This window comes from Psittacula echo, assembly GCF_963264785.1.
Source record: "Psittacula echo genome assembly, chromosome: 4".
Taxonomy (NCBI): domain Eukaryota; kingdom Metazoa; phylum Chordata; class Aves; order Psittaciformes; family Psittacidae; genus Psittacula; species Psittacula echo.
In genome coordinates this window covers 116,077,044-116,094,044 of record NC_137738.1, presented here as the reverse complement: position 1 = coordinate 116,094,044, position 17,001 = coordinate 116,077,044, and the positions used below count along the sequence as shown (strand labels likewise).

At 44.5% G+C, this 17,001-nt stretch overlaps 1 protein-coding gene across 1 annotated transcript in view; it reads right to left on the bottom strand.

The window, feature by feature from the left end:
* Positions 1–17,001, bottom strand: part of JAG1 (jagged canonical Notch ligand 1) — a gene marked incomplete at both ends in the record, with an annotated part of 33,950 nt that continues 16,949 nt past the window's right edge. Inside the window, 23 exons of the mRNA XM_080616890.1 lie at positions 1–458; positions 1,142–1,292; positions 1,749–1,880; positions 2,043–2,279; positions 2,424–2,533; positions 2,754–2,867; positions 3,670–3,755; positions 3,867–3,894; positions 4,409–4,525; positions 4,650–4,763; positions 4,875–4,988; positions 5,630–5,743; positions 6,223–6,387; positions 6,954–7,104; positions 7,587–7,760; positions 8,307–8,353; positions 8,755–8,868; positions 9,688–9,801; positions 10,248–10,361; positions 10,774–10,893; positions 11,169–11,299; positions 15,105–15,165; positions 16,116–16,370. Of these exons, the coding sequence (XP_080473016.1) occupies positions 1–458; positions 1,142–1,292; positions 1,749–1,880; positions 2,043–2,279; positions 2,424–2,533; positions 2,754–2,867; positions 3,670–3,755; positions 3,867–3,894; positions 4,409–4,525; positions 4,650–4,763; positions 4,875–4,988; positions 5,630–5,743; positions 6,223–6,387; positions 6,954–7,104; positions 7,587–7,760; positions 8,307–8,353; positions 8,755–8,868; positions 9,688–9,801; positions 10,248–10,361; positions 10,774–10,893; positions 11,169–11,299; positions 15,105–15,165; positions 16,116–16,370 (3,221 nt within the window). The remainder of the gene's footprint in view (positions 459–1,141; positions 1,293–1,748; positions 1,881–2,042; positions 2,280–2,423; positions 2,534–2,753; positions 2,868–3,669; positions 3,756–3,866; positions 3,895–4,408; positions 4,526–4,649; positions 4,764–4,874; positions 4,989–5,629; positions 5,744–6,222; positions 6,388–6,953; positions 7,105–7,586; positions 7,761–8,306; positions 8,354–8,754; positions 8,869–9,687; positions 9,802–10,247; positions 10,362–10,773; positions 10,894–11,168; positions 11,300–15,104; positions 15,166–16,115; positions 16,371–17,001) is intronic.

Genomic DNA, 17,001 nt, shown 5'->3' with positions numbered 1-17,001 from the left:
CTATACAATGTACTCCATCCGATTGAGGCTTTGTGCACTTTCCAAGTCTCTGTTGTCCTGTTTGTTTGTCCAGTTCGGGTGTTTGGTGGGGGTGCTGTTGGGGGGCTTTTCATCTCTGTCTACCAAAGTGTACGCTGGCTGCTTGGCAAAGCGGGCCTTCTGCTGGTGTTTGTCCATGTCATCTTCCTCCACCTCGGAGTTGTGTGTCCTTATTTTGGCGATTTTAGAGTTTTTGTTTTCGTAGTCTTTGATTGGGACAGTGTTTGCTCCGTGTTTCTCAATGGGGTTCTTGATCTGGTTGAGCTGCTCCCTCACGTTGTTGGTAGTGTTGTCATCAGATGCTGTGTGAGTGTGGCTGCTCTGCTTTCGGCGCTTCCGAATGCACCAATAGAAAACAGTCACCAGGCAGCAGATCCAGGCTACTGTCAGCACCGAGCTCAGCAACGGCACCAAGAAATCTGGAAGAGACAGGACAGCGTTAACCCCACCACGAACTAAGTGCTCCCCACCAGGCTTTCTGCACACAAAACACATCTTGGAATTTAAGACTTATTTTTCCACTGGGGTCCAGACCTAAGGAGGATCTCCTTTAGAACACACAGCATTTAAACGAAGTCTGGAAATCAAGAGTGCTGCCTGGTAGCCCTCATGGAAAATGTTCTCCTCATACACACAGAGCCAGGCATCGCTGGTGGGAGTAACGCGGGCATCACTACACCACCTGCCACGGCTCCCAGGAAACAGCTCCTGCTACAACCATTCCTGTCTCACTGGTGGCTATTGGTAAGATACCTGTTATGTGCCTGGCACTCTGTGGGAAGCTAGAAACAGACACCTCTGATAGTGTCTAACTGCAACAGGGGGGCTTCCAGAGCCAGCCAGCTGCTGCTTTCTGCCTTACTGACATGCACAGAGGAGTAGCAGTCCTTTTAACAGGTCAGGCCACTGGGTTAAAGCAAGTTCAGAACTCAGTTTTTGAAGTAGCAAGACTCCAGCACAAAGCCTCCTTACTGTGTTCCCCGTTAGCAGAGCCAGAGGCTGAGGGTCTCAGACTTGCTACCAAAAGGTGAGGAAAGCTTCCCCCGCTGTGGAAGGCTGCTCTGGCCATGGCACATGCAGAGGGTTTAGAGGAGAAGCTCACCTGTTTTGTTTTTAACTGGTCGCCGCTGTACTCTGACCTCCGCCACTGCTGCGATGAGCGTGTTGTTACCATCGCGCTTACTGACAAGGTCGATGATCTTATCTGTGATGTCTTTGATGGGGTTTTCATCCTCCCCTATATCTTCTGCAGACTACAGAAGAAGCCATACAATTAATACCAAATGCCAGATCAGATGCATGGGTAATCTGCTATTTATAAGCTTTCACAATCAGTTACGGCTCTTGGCACTTTGAATACTTCAAAAGCACACCAGAAACAAACCAAAAGCTGTGGACAGGAACTAATAATGCAGAATTTCTGTCCCCATCCTTAAAAAAGAGCCAAAAAACTCCCAAAAGCAGCTCTCAAGGGAATGTAACAGAAACATGTTTTTCTACCCCTATTACAGTTGCCACCAGATGTAGCTTTCAGGTATGCACATGTAACCAGGATTTCTTCCCTGTTCTTACAGGGAACTGGGATGGAAACTAAACCACAAGAAGTGCTGACAAAGCCAGGAATTAGGATTTTTACGAGATCCACATGTTGCACACATAGCCAAGCAATTAACTACTAAGGCATTTAAAGATATTCCAGGAATACTTACAATAGCAACATGTATTTCATTATTTGCCAAGTGCGAAGGTTCACAGGTAATATAGATGGAATATTCAACAGAAACATTCTTCAGAATATTCAGATTCCTCAATTCACTGCAAATGTGCTCTGTGGTAAGTCCCTGGAGGATGCAAAAGAGGTGTTGGGGGTTTTTATGCACATGAACACACAGATAGTAGACTTACGTTTCTGTTTCTGCCCCGAAGTAAGAGTTCTCAAGGAAAGAGGAGGTAGAATTGCCTCCAAGCCAGTTTATGCTGTTATTTTACGTTCTGCTACTTACTGGTGCCATCATTTCTTTATTAAAGGTGAAGGTGATGTTGGCACAGTTGTCTTGGTAGTAAGAATCAGAATTGCATTTGGTCTTCACTGGTTGTTGGTTTGAAGGCCAGCATTCACCCACCGCAGCACAAGGGTGAGTAAAGCAGTGGTCTTCTCGGACAGGAACACAAGCGTGTCCAGCTGGGCATTCGTTATGGCCTTTGGCATGTAGGACACAAGGTCGAGGACCACACCAAACCTGGAAGAGAATAAATGCTGATAAATAACCACTGGTTATAGGACAGACATGAAGAGTATCCCACCACATTCCTCCATTTTGTCTTCATGTTGTCTGTCATCCTGTTTCAGAGGATTCACAATCCAAACCACAGCACAGCCGTACCTTGGAGCACGTGACCTTTCCATTCAGACACTGACAGGTATTGCAGTCGTCATCCCACTTGGCCCCATCTGGCATCACCCGAATACTGGTAAGACAAGGCCTTCCTGTGACTGAAGAGAGATGGAACAGGATTATAGACTCAAAATAGGGCAAAAAGTGGAAGAACACCTTTCTAAATTAATCTAATCACTAAGTTTACTTACTCAATACAGACACACACTTGCTTGAAAACAACAAAGAGCACCCCTCACAATCCCCATACAACCACAGACTGTTATCATGCAGTTACAGAGACCTCACTACAAGGCCCAGCTATGACACCACAAGTACCTTCTTGGCATCCCACACCGCTACGACCCGGTGGGCAAATGCAACGGTACCCATTGATTTCGTCTACACACGTAGCTCCAAAGGCACAGGGGGAAGACTGGCATTCATTGATATCTGTGGAAGGAAGGAGAGGAAATAAAAGTTACTCTATAATGTCCTTTTATTTTGTCAGAAAACCATACAAGAGGCTTTCCTGCTGGAGCTTTGTGTTCATTTTCTAGGTCTGCCTGGAGATCGATGCTTATTCTCAGCACCAGTATAAGCCCAGAGCAACTTCTTTGAAGTTCCTGCTGTGTGGGACTAACAAAGATCAAAACCTGACCCCTATGGCTACTTAAGCTTTTCAAGGGCAAGGACACATTCCTTCTCACACAAACACACTTCCTCTCCTCTGACATAGTCCAGTTTTGCTCCCCTGCTACATTCTCCAAGGGAAGACAGTGTTAAACCCCCTTCCAGTTGTATTTTTACTACGAAACTTCCATTTCCATGGCTGTTATTAAAGAAAAGTGTTAGTGTCCTCCTACCTGTAATTACTATTAAATTACAGGGAAGTGCACACATCACCTCGGGGCTCGTAGGTGGATTATTAATTGACAAGGTTTTTGGCTGGCACGCTTTCACCTCAAGCAGAAACCTACACCACACAAACACACTCGACTGGGAAGACTGTGCTGAAGGGCATTTTGCCCACTCAGCTGAAGCAAGGGGTTTCAGCTCCAGCTGAACAGACTTCATGATATCCTTCATTTTCAGGGCCATTCCTGCCCTCCCCACATCTGCTATAGCTCCGGGTATGGATGCAGGAGACATCTATCCTTAATCTGATCTACCACTTAACTCAATTAAGATGATTGTCTCACAACAAGATGGAAGTGAGACAAACCCAAAGGCAGCATGCCACTGAAACACTTACTGATCCTGCAGTCGGGACCGGCGAAGCCTGGAGCACACTCACAGCGGTACCAGTTGTCTCCATCCACACAAGTGCCACTGTTATAACTGTAAAGAAAAGCCATGATGCAAGTTAAAAACCTGCTTACAGGTAAAGAGAATCTAAAATTCAAAACCAAAATAAAGGCAAAGGATGAAAGAGAAACACATGAAACTTACCAAGGGTGAGGGCTGCAGTCATTTGTGTCTGCAAAGCAAAGACAGACAACTTAACTATGCAGACTTTGGCTAAAACAACCGTACTGTCAGTAAAGAATGATCAAACTTCCCCTCATACCCAAGTTACACTTAGCTCAACTTTAACAAAAATACGCTGAAATTCTCCACTAAATTGATTCCAGGCTTCTACCACAGAATTTGTTAACTACATTGTGGAACACATGTACACAGGAAGAGATCCTTGTAAAGAATCTAATGGGAGGGGGGAGGAAAAAAGTGGAAGCAGACAGAGCTGCTCTTAGAAGAATAATTCTGGAGAAAACAAGACAACATCTGTCTCCACTTAGCTCATTTGCAACTTTCTCATGCCCAGGTCAAGGCTCTATCACATAAAGTCATTAAAAACAAAGATTCAGGTGATGCTAAAGCCTACATCAAACAAGCTTTCCCTTCTGGTTTCAATCTTGACTCCAAGGGTGACAGGATGAGCTAATGTTCTCATCATGCAACACTCTGGAAGAGTTCAAGCAGAGACAACTTACTCTGAGTACACGTGGGTCCCTCCCAGCCCTCCTTGCAGACACAAGAGAAAGACTCCCCGCTGACTACACAGGTACCACCGTTATGACAGGGGTTTGGCAGGCAGCTGCTGTTCCTCGCTGTAACAGAAACAAGATTGGCCCCCGAGTTGTTGGAAAGGCATCGAAACCGAGCCAAGAGGAAGAACTGAGGTCACAGATTGCATGCTGCATCTGCTTCCTGGTGATTACGCAGGGTATTTACCTATGTTACAAGTGGCTCCTTCCCATCCTGCAGGACACATGCACTTGAAGGTGTCCCCCTCGTCGTAACACGTTCCACCGTTGTTGCATGTTGCCTCATCGCACTGGCTGTCACCTGTAGAGAACCCAAACTACCCTTAATGCCGGTGCTTTCTTAATGCAATGCAACAAGTTGAAGCAGCCTCAACAGAGCACGCATGTTATGTTTTGGAAACGCTGAACTTACGGGAGTGGCAGGTTTTTCCTTTCCACCCATTTTTACATTCACAGAAGAAGTCGTTGACCAAGTCTCGGCAAGTTCCTCCATTGTGGCAAGGGTTTTTACTGCAGTCATTAATATCTAGATATGTTAAGAAGAGAAAACGAGCTAAGCCATGTTTACAGAATTGACAAGCACTTGATACTTGCCCCATCCCTAACATTGACCTGTGTTTCAATCACGGATTAAGCACTTAAGTCTGTATTTTAAGAGCTTTAAGTGCTGTCACAGAGATGAAGAATATTCCAACCACAACCCTCCAGTTCGTTTTCATTTTGTCATCTTGTTTCACTAAACGAGAAGTGAAAAGGCCAATTACATAAACTATCCTACCAGTCACAGGATAGGAGCTGAGAGCTCGCTCCTCTTCTATTCCCGAGACTGACAGGGTACAAAGTATGGTATATGCAGATACACCATTCCCAAAACAGCAGGTGCTAATGCTAAGGCTTTATTACTCAAAGTTACCCAAAGGGTAGAGCAGGAAAAATTAAACAGAGGGACAGGTTCTGCTCCCAGAAGTCGGGTTTAGTTCCAATACTAGGACAATACTAGTCCAAGCCTAGGACTTTGTGGAAAAAGAGGCCACCTTGTTCTCTGTGGCCTTTGAAGCAGAGATCATATCAAATTGGTATTGGGCACTGTCATCCCAAAGACAGTACCAGCCATTCCTTCCTGATGTTTTTCCAGATCTTTCTGTGTGCTGAAGAGTGATAACTTACTTGTTTCACAATACGTTCCTTCCCATCCATCACTACAAATACACTTGTAGGAGTTGATGCCGTCAATACAAGTGCCACCATTTTTACAGGGGTTGCTCTCGCAGTCATTAATATCTGCAACAGTTTGGAGGAGAAAACAAAACAGAAGGAAAAGAAAAATCAGACTAGAAGAGCAGCCACCAGAAGTCATCATCTTCTTGCAGACAGCTTGGCTAAGACCCTTGAGAGGAAGGGTTATAAGCAAGATGAGAAATAGGTGAAAAACTGCACAAAGCGATGAGCCTGTCACTCAACAGTTACTGCTAAAACCAAAAACAAACCCAGGAGTCCTCACGATCAATGTTAAACCCCACCATTAACTACCTCAGCCCTTGTATACCTAAGGCTTTTAAAAACACACAATTCAAGGCCAGAAGGTTCATTACGGTGAACTTTCCCCAAGGCCCAGCAAATTCCAATCTGCCTCGCCCAAGCGGGATATGAAAACTTAAAGCAGTTCCAAGGTTCACGGTGCTACAAGAAACCATCAAGCAGCCTGGGAGGAAAGGATGGAATCTCTTTCCCACAAGACAGATTCTCTTGTCAGCTCTTACTCTCATGACAGTAGGTGCCGGTGAATCCTTTGTTGCATTCACAGGTGAATTTTCCACCTGCTTGGCTCTTGCACTTCCCATGAGGACCACAGACATTTGAGGAGATGTAACGAACCCCTTCTGGTGTGCTGTTAGAAGCTACCGCCACCGTGCAGCTGTCTATCACTGTAGAAAACAGAGAGCTGGATGAGGATTGGCCACCCTACCTGATTGCTTAAGCTCGGAGCAACATTTTCCTTTCCAGTGATGGATGTTTAAGAGACACAGATATCATGGAACCATTTAGGTTGGAAAAGAGCTTTAAGATCATTGTGTCCAACTGTAAACCTAACACTGCCAAATATGCTTCCTGCTTTAAAATGACTGCTCCAACTGTGCATAAAATAATCATAGCACCTTATATGACAACTGCTGGACCACATCTGTGGCCTGGAATAAATTCAGCAAAGCAGGCTGTTTGCTACATGTGTTTTCTGTGCACGCTGATGTAACATTGCCTTTCAAATAGCATTTCCTTTCAAATAGCCCGTATTTATCATACTGGCTACGTGAAAGCTAGTATTACTCATCTTCTCACACAAAGAGAGGCATAAGGCACAGGGCAAAATTCAGCCTCTTTATGCAAGAGCTACTCCAGCAAGTACACCACTGGAGCTTCATTATGGCTCCAGCCAGAGGAAGGGTGGAAGCTAATGCCAGTCATTCCCGTTCACCTGCAAGGCGACACAAACCTTCACAAGGGGTTGTGCGGCAGTGATCTTTCAGGTGGGAGCAGTTCTTCCCTTCGTAATCTTCAGGGCAGTTACAGAAATAGTCCATAGCAAGATTGAAGCACTGGGCACCATTCTGGCAAGGATTTGGCTCACAATAATCTATGTCCAGCTGTAAGTAGTGCACAGAGAGGAAAGGGAAATAAAAAGGGGGGCAGGGAAGAGAGAAACAAGTTTTATCATCACTTTCCCTCACTAGGACGGGCAGACATTGTGGAATCTGACCTTTTTATCTGCTGCCTCAATGAGTTGTTCATCATGCACAGTTTAGTTCAACTTGCAACTATTTCAGCAGACAGCAGCACTCGATGTTAAACAGCCCCTCAAAAGTTAACAGTGTGCAACAAAACCTGACATGCAAACACTTGCTGAGGATTCCTTTTGAAAAGCAGAGTACAACCCATCAGGGGGTTTGTGGGTCTCTTTCTCCACCTCCAGTATATATTAATCAAGCACGTTCTTGGCAGACTGACAGCGATATCAAGTACAACTTTATCCCATGGTTCACTGAGTGCCAGGCATTCAGTGTACAGACCCAGAGTGCCGGTAGGAACGCCGCTGGCGGAGGGCCTGCCTTTCACCCATGCTTCTTACCTGACAGAGGTTTCCTGAGAAACCAGCGGGACACAGACATTGGAATCCATTGATTTCATCCTGGCAGTGACCCCCATTCATGCAAGGGTTACTTGCACATTCATTGATGTCTTTCTCACAGTGATCTCCTGCATAGCCAGGTGAACAGATACACCGATAACCATTAACCAAGTCCTGGGAAGAAGGAATACAAAAGTTCAGAGTTAAGGCTTTTTCCTCCCTCTTGATATATTCTTATTAAAGAAAACAATAATCCCCAAACCACAACTCCCCCCCTGACAGTCCATAATGAACAAACAAAAATGCTCTTACTATGTCCAAACAAGGCAAGAGGTTTTTTAAGTGGGAAATAATACACACAGACACTCCCCCTGCTTCCCCCAGTACTGCTTTACATTCTTAATTTCCAGGCAGGATAAATTAACCCACATTTTGATGTGGAGTATCTGCATTTAAAGCAGGCAATTTGCACAACAACCAGCCCATTCACTGGTGACACTGGCACTGAAAATGAGTCATTTATTGCAGTTATATCTTTCTTGCCCTTGCTGCTCTACGCGCGTACCCTGACACGCTGTAGCATGACACAGGTCCTCCCCCCAACTCAAAGAAATGAGCTTATTCCAGCTAATTGCTATTTGCCACACTATAGATGTTTAGTCTCAAATGTTTTACTGCTACAAGGCTTGGGGAAAGCAAAATAAAGCAAAGTGGCTTTACCCGACAGGATCCTCCATTCTGACATTGTCCACGACAGTCGTTAATATCTGCAATAAAACTACTGTGGTTAGAAGGCAAAAAATATATTTACTCTAGATACAGAGTTCAAGTCTCTCTAAAACTGCAGCTAGATAAAGCTTTTGTCAAGTTTCCTGCAAGCCTTCCTTGAGATAAGGTTATTATAATGGGTGGGAACCTTTCGTGATTCTTCTACTAAAGGCAGTGAAACTTCACATCATTGTTTTAGTCACTTTATCAGAATATAACTGTGTTATGGACTAACAAGTCTGATAAAGTTGTGTATTTTCATTCCACACCAACTACTCCCTTTCTGAAAACATCAACCACTGGGGCTCTGCCTGATGCTTAAATCCAAGCTTAGGATTCAGTGGCTTAAACACATACACACACAATTAGCCTTTAATAAACCAGGAATACAGCCACTTACTGATATCACAGTTGTGGCCAGACCAGCCAGTAATGCAGTCGCAATAGTAGCTGCCAATCAGGTTCCTGCAGGAGTTGGCATTGACACAGGGCTTGCCCTCACATTCATTCGCATCTGGAAAAACAAGGTGGATGGTCAAATGCAGAGCTTGTAGGGCAGGGGGAGAAGGGAGAAAAGCCTACAGCTGGTTTTCACAGCAGTCATCAGCCCTCTGTTCGGACCTAAGGGGAACTTTTAATGCACAGCATGGATTAGCATGACTTGGACGAACAAAAGTCAGCCATACATCAGCCTCTGAAGTCTCTTTCAGTTTCTCTGCAATTAGAACATATAGGCTACGCTAATTATTTGATAATTACTCCCAGCCACTCATTAAGAGCAACCTTCTCCCCCCCCACCACATCTCATCCGAAGGAGGAGTGCTGCAGCCTGGTCATTGGGATTAGTGTGTTGTGTGAAGAATGCAGACAGCTCGTTCTTCATGCGATCATCCACATTTTGGAACCCGGCTGTGAACTCCTTGGTCTGGAGGAGTTGACATGGCTGAAGAGATACAGAAACTTTCTCACAGGCTAAAGGAAGAAATCCATGTGGGGGTGGGACTGGAAGGCATACACATGCACCCTCCCCACTTCAGTTCATTTGTGGTTTATAGTATGTCTCTCTGCCTTAGTTAACCATTTCCTCCAACTGCCAGCATACATCAAAATGACAACAGAAGGAAACCACTCAGAGTGGTCTAGACCCCAGTCCTGCAAACACTGACAATATTCTCCATGTGCCAGAATACATCCATAGGCTCCAAAACCATAAACCGTTGCCTAATGCAAAGGGCACAGCTACCCTGTGTCTGCCCAACTATGATCCCTTTTGCATTTATCTCCCTCCACCCACCCCAGAGCAACACAGGATGAAGAGAAGAGCAGTTCTCACCTAGCTGGCACGTTTTGCCAGTCCACTGAGGTGGGCAAATACACTTAAATCCATCAACCAGATCCTGGCAAGTTCCTCCATGACCACAGGGATTTGGAGAACAATCATCAATATCTGTAAAGCAGAGTAAAGAGAGGCTGAGACTCTGTGTCTACTCCGATTTCTACATTTACTCTGATTTCAGCAAAAGCCTCCTGTTATTTAACAGCAGTGTGAAATGGGATTCAAAGCACAGGAGAAGAAGCTTACACCTGTGGCCTTTTGGCAAGTGGCAGTTATATTTTGGTGCAGGAAACCTCTCTAAACAGTATTTTAAGCAGCGTGCCAGAATGCTACAAAAATTCAGTGTTCTGCTTCTTTCAAGAAGCCATTGACTATTCTTTCCCCTGGTGTTTAACAAAAACCTTGGTATAAGCAAAGGAGAAGAGAGTGCACAGTGGTATAAATGGCTGCCAAGAACCAATGCTGAAGCTGGGAAAAGTTAAGTTTATCAGGGATCAGAGAGACTGGTGTAAACCAGCAGAGCAGGACATTTTTAACACTATTTTCAAAGCACTTACTATCAGTGCAAGTTGGTCCAGCCCAGCCAGGCGCACACACACATTCAAATCCCAGAGATGTCTCTAAGCAGCTTCCTCCGTTGTGACAAGGGTCAGAGAGGCAGGCGTGCTCCGCTGCACCGGGACAGAAACACAGCTTTAGAGTCTATAGCAGAGACCACAAGGCACCCCCTGCTCCCTCCCTCTGGACACACCATCACTGCTGCTGTTGAGAACCTCAAATCAAAAGCTACTCGACAGCAGGAAGCATCTTCAATGCTAAACCCATCACCACACTGACTTGCACCTGTTTGAGTCAGAGCCAGGCAAGGTGCTTGTAGTGATCTCTCCAGTAAGCAGAAGGCTGATGTTCAGAGATACCAATTGTTCATGATGCAGCATGAACAAGCAAGTCTGGCTCTTTGCAGCCAGCCCTGACATCTTAACACCGGAAAAGGAGCCTTTCCCAACTTCATAAAGTATATCCAAAACCAGCCACTAAAAGCTGGCGAGGATTAACTACCAAGTGGCAGCATCACACACTTACCAATCTCACAGTTCTGCCCCGAGTAGCCCTCAGGGCAGGAACATTGGTATTTATCAGGGCCAGTGTTGCTGCAGGTACCCCCATTCAAACAGGGCGGGTGGGTTCCACAGTAGTTCAGATCTGCAAGAGGTGAGGAGCATTAAAACCATGGTTGAAAAGCAACAGAAACATCAGCACACACATGCTTTGTTTCATTACTCCAGAGCCTTTACACAATACAGGCACACACATCCTGCGGGGCAGGACAGGGAGAAGCTAAGGACACATGCTAACAGTGCCAAATGCCAAAGCCACGTTCCAGTGGACTCACTCAGTCTCTGCACGCTCTCTCCATGCTGAGTTTGCCAGTGTTAAAATGCAAGCGTTACACTGAGCTATGGGTAAGATTAGCATACCTTTGTCACAGAGCTGACCACCCCAGTTGGTTTCACAGAGGCATTGCCATGGTTCAATGCAAGTGCCATGGACACATCCTGGGTGTGGAATGCACTTATCACAGTACTGGCCTTGCCATCCATACTGACACCTTCGTTAAAAGAGAGGGGAAAAAAGAAGTCAGAATAGGGAAACAACCCAAAACCCCGTTAGAATCACCCTGTGTAGATGCAAGTGTGGAACTCCAAAGCTTGCAGAGAGACCAGGGTGGTGGGGGAGAAGGGCAGGAGGAGGGGAGGGGAGAAGCTATTCGAGGTTTGTTTGATGGTTTCTTGTAAACAAACATTATGGTAGCTTTGCCAAGGTCTCTCTTGCCGGCCTCCTGACAAAAGAATAACTGTTCTGAGAGAACCAGCATGAGGCCATTCAGCACAATAATACTCCTTTGGAGCCTCATACAAATGTGGCAGAGAGAGTGGGTGTGCACTACAAATCAATCTCTGGGCTTTGACAGGGTGCTTTATAAACTGAGGGGGGGAGAAGAAAAAGTCAGGGGAAACAATGGTTATGCAGAGGTCCCCATGAATACGAGGTTCCAGGCATTTCAGCCGGGCTGGGTTTGCAGGAAGACAAACAAAACCATAAACACCAACCCCGAGCCCTTGGCAAGGCAGCAGCAAAGCACCAGGAGCTCTCTGCTCTATCAGAAGATAACCTTATTCTGAACTGGAAGATGTACACTGCAAATACGGACTGAGCCACAGGAAGACGTGAAAGAGAACAGCAGCCATCAGGATTTTACATGTACTCAGAGAAGATCAGTTGGCAGGGTATTTCAGTTTGATTTATGCTGGCCTCTTGTCAGGGAATAACTAACACAAAACTAATGCTGAAAGCTTTTCATTTAATGTCTGGAGAAGAACTGGTTATTATTATTATTATTATTGAAATCATGTATTGCTGCTACCAATGAGCTACCTGAATTCTCTACTTAAAACAAAGATGTTTTTGTGAAGTAAAGCCCCCTTCAGGGAAAGCTCATTTTGGCTTTCATTTAGCTCTCACTAGCAAAGCAGACCAAGGATTCTTCAGATTAAAGTGAATCTAAAGATAGAAACAAAGAAAACAAGTTGAAAGTAAAAAGCCAGGGTTTGTTGAGGTCCTGTATTTCATTAACAGGTCCTGAGAGTAATTGATCAGCAGCAATTATACACTAAGCTGTCACTAAGTTATGAAAACAAACCTCATCTGCACAGAAGTCAGCTAAGCTTTCTGTTTGTGAAACCCCCCGCCATTCCACTGCCGATTTCTTCTCATGGGAAAAAGCTGGAAGGATCTATCCAATGGGTAATCACACACAGCCAGTGGTAAGTCCGACTTCCCTTCTGAAATCTCAGGTGACAAACTGCATCCTAATTAGGTGCTTTCTTTAATAGCTATTTCAATAGCAGCCTATTCAAACTCAATGGGAAAATCTTATTAGCTCGTGTGTTAAAAAGAAGCACTAGGCCGACTTATGTGTCTGTGTGTGCGAAGAACATGAAAGAAACCCAGATGAGGCAAAACAACCTCTCTCTAGTAGCTCTTGGAAAATCCTTCTGTATAAGGAATATAGTAAGAAGGTACAAAGATCAAAATTCAGGAACATTCCCTTTCAGTCTGTGTTGCATTCAAAGCCACTCACTTGTGAGCTTGCATGCAAGCAAAACTAAGGGACCTCCCCTGCAAAAACAGGTATCCAGACTGAGACTTTTACTCCTTTCTGCCAAATCAAAGGAATGTTTGTTTTCTTTAAAGCAAGTGTGAAGAGAAACAAGCAATTAAAAATAATACATATACCTAAAACACAGAGGAAAAAAGCCATGAGCTTTAGAGCCAAAGATACGACTTTCTTCAAACATCAGCTTCAAAGTGCAACAAACAAAGCTGGATAAGGCTATGGGCATTAGAAAGAGAGTTAGATATCCATTCCAGAAATAAGATTCATGGCAATAATTCTCATTTAATAATATGTATGCAGCAGTTTCTCATGAGAAATCTGAAGTTAACTTTCCTTGTGTAGTGATTCATGAGTAAATATGGTTTTGTTGGCTGGCCTGCATTAAAGAAAGTGACTCGCACCAAAAGGGAAAAGGATATTTTAGGAATGTTTGCAAGTTGTCTATTGTACCAGAACCCAGAGCAGTTTCTGCTGGGATGTTATTTTTAACCTCTGTTGCATTTATAACATACAGGCTATATGACTCATCAAAACTTGAAAGAGAATAAAATCTTGTTTCTGTGTTCACTTTAAAGATATTGGTCTAACTTGGCAAGCAGAAGTTATCTGAAAGCACCAGAAGGACAGCATTGTTTCAAGACTATGCAAATCAAGTGTGGGAAAGTTGCACCTTAAGTAAATAAGAGCACTAGTGCATGTCTGGGCAGTGAGTGGGAGGCAAGAGACTTAGAAAGAGAAAGGGAAGAAAAAACTCTGGAAACAAAGCCTGTTGTTCTGACTAGGAGACAGCAACCTCTACAAGGCATGTTTATTCTGATGACAGAAGCACAAATCACTGGTAGCCTTGACTGATACAATCCTCTCACCATCTGGCCCCCCGATACTTCCTACTCCTTGTGAGGCTTTTTTTCCTTTTCTAATTAAAAAAAGCTTTAGATTTGGTCTTCTGAGGGTGAAACAGCTTATATCAGCACTGCTACACATTGAAATCACTGCACAACCTACAATGGCCCCATCCGTCCTGTGGCTTGACTTTCACTTTGCAACATCTCTTGCAGAGGATGAAGTTACTTCCCACCTTCCTTTCAGAACATTCCTGCGTGACTTTGTGTTTTGGTTTTGAAGCACAGAACACAGGGACAGGGAAAGAATGAACCACTGTGCCTATTAAGGCTGATTTCTTACAGTGTGTCAGACACCCCAGACCGGGTTCTTGTTTGAACTATAACTTATCTAGAAAGAAAAGCAGTTCCCTTCAAGCAAAAGTTTCCAGCAACAGAGAACCCACCAATATGTTTGTTAGGCAGAAAAACTGCTTTCTGTTCCTTCAGATTTGTGAGTTTTATCCCTGAATTCCCAAGCTTCATTTTTAACTCTTCCTACTCAGCATCAATATCTCATAACCTCAGAAGCCCTCACTTCCCTATCACCTGTAAACAGGTACGATAAAGGGTTACACACAGCAACTTACAACCTATTTGTTGATGAGGAATTGTCACATTTAATATCCATTAACCCTCTATTTGTAAGGGAGGGAACAGCACGTTTCCCTCTGCTGTATAAATCTGCTGTATTCCAAATATCTAACTGCTGGGTTATGGATAAACTCTGCTTTTCATCGTATCCTTGCCAGGACAGAACGGACTTCAAAGCATGGGAGCAAAATTCTGCATTCATCAGAGCCTACTGACAAGATTTCATCCCAGCTATTAACCTCTCAGCACTCGGAGCCTGGCTCACAATGGTAAAGGAACCAAGAGATTTAACTAATCCCATTCTAAAGAATGCTTGACTTTTGCCTACTGATGGAAGAAACCAGGGGGTGGGAAGGAGGGAGGGGGAAAGACTGAAAGGGAGAAGGGGAGAGAAAAGCCACACTGTACTTCAAGCTTGTAGCTGAAAAAGCCTGGTGTGGGGGGAAAAATACCCACAAAACATATGCACTATTTATGCAGAAACAATTAGTTAGTGCTCATTAGGCAGCATTCACACGATTTATCTCATACCCTCCTCCTCCCCCAGTGCCACCATTTCACAAACCAAAAGCTTCTTAAAATTATCAGTGCATTAAAAGCCTGCTCCCCCCTCATTCTGGGCAAGTCAGCATGAATAATGTGCCCTGGCCAAAAAAATTACTCCAAAACCACATTCCTTCCCCAGTCCTATTGTGTTTAGCATCACTTGCTTAATTACTTGGAGGAATGGAGGGAAACAAGGAGGGAGAGGGGGCATTTACCTGCACTCTCCTGGAATTGTGCAAGAACCATGCTTGGGGCTACATCCCTGACGACAAATGGCTGTTAAAACAAAGAAAGAGAAGTATCAGCACGCTGCCTGCTTCCTGCATCTTCGCACTCGTGGGAATGTTTTAATCTCCAACCAGCAGTGTAATCCTACTAAATCCAAGGTTTTAATAAGTTTCTCGTATCAAGTCTACTGGAAGGCAAACCAAGGTAGGTGGCTCCCTGTGATGGGAAATCCATCAGCTAGCGTCACACAGGAATCATACCTAATGATGTTCAATGTTGCTTCTATTCAAGAGAAACCGTCTCACCTTAGAGAGCTCAAGTCACTCTGAGTCTACAGGTTTCCTTTCTCTCTTGCTTGTGAACTGGTCCACTCTCCCTGGCTTTACACTGAATTCAAAGCAACTTTTAACTACTTTAGAATTACTTTCGAGCCATATCTCTGGACAAGATATTAAGATAGGCATCCACTCAAATTGCATGTAAACTCAGTCAGCAAGACATGCTGATAGTCTGCTCCTGCTCAGAGTCCTGCTTTCTCCTTCTGAAATTAGTGAGGAAGTTGCCAATCCCTAATAAACATGTCAAACCATCTCGGAACAAACAGCCTGGGACTTTTCAGACACCAAAGCTTTACACTTGCCAGGTCAGCTCTAAAACAAGTCTCTCCTTCCTGCTTGTCTTGAAGTTCTGCACCAAAGGGGAAATCCTTTTTGAAGTCAGCAGCAGAACTCCCATTGAAGTCAATGGGCTGGGTTTTCTTCCCAAGGGCAAAGATGCGGATAATCAGAGAAAGAACACATCTGCTAAGTGCCCAGTACTTGTCAGACCTCTCCAAGATATTAAAACAAGGCAGAAACCAGCCCTACTGCTCTGTGTAAAGAGTGAGCTGCTGTCCCATTATCCCTGCACAAACTGACCACTGAATTGTATCCAGTACAACACACTCAAATCCTAACCAAACCTGCTGATCATTTGGGGCTCGAGCATTCATCACAAACCTTTGTTGCATTCTGGTCCCATCCAGCCTTCCAAGCAGGTTTTGTTGCCATTCTGGTCGCAGGTATGATGAGTGAAGAAGTCATCTCTCGGTCGACAAAACTTGTTGCAGCCAAAGCCATAGTAATGCTCTGCACAGGTCACACGGATCTGATACTCGAAGTGGGCAGCTCCTGCATTATGTTTCAAGGTCTGCCACTGACGGCTTGGGTTGATCATGCCAGAGTGGGATGCCTTCTCAATAATGCGATCGGGATCTAGAAGTTACAAGAGATGTCAGGGTTAAAAGTCTGTTTAGGTTTCATTACCTCCCACATCACAGCTCACCAGCTTCACAGGCAAGGCTCTTTCAGGCAGCTAGTTGGGTTTATTAATTTTCTCTTTTAGAGAGCAAGATAAGGCTGCCCTGGAGCTACAAACCACTAACTGAAACACATATGCAGCATTATCAAACTGAGCAAAGCCTGAAATCAAAAGGAACTGCTAGGTTACTGCCAATCACTTACCCCTTTTGCAGCGTAAGAGCATCCAGGAAGAATTACACAGTTCATGACTAAAGAAAATCCAGCTGCTTTTACTTCCAGCTGCAACAGACTGGTACATGACATGATTTTCCCCAATTCTCCTTTAATGGTACTAGTTTTGTTTTTAAGGGGAATATTTATGAAAACTTCATGCTACAATAGCCTAATAAAGCAATGTTGCAAAGTGAACATACGCATCGCTAAAGGTCTGCAGCCTTCTGGGACTCTGGTGTAAACTCTAAATCTGGAACCAACAACTCTGGCATTCAGATGACGTCGGTGACCTCAACAGGTTTTGGCTGAGGAATGCCATGGACGTTCTCTCCTCAGATGTTACCTGACACTAAAAATTCAGGACTACCAC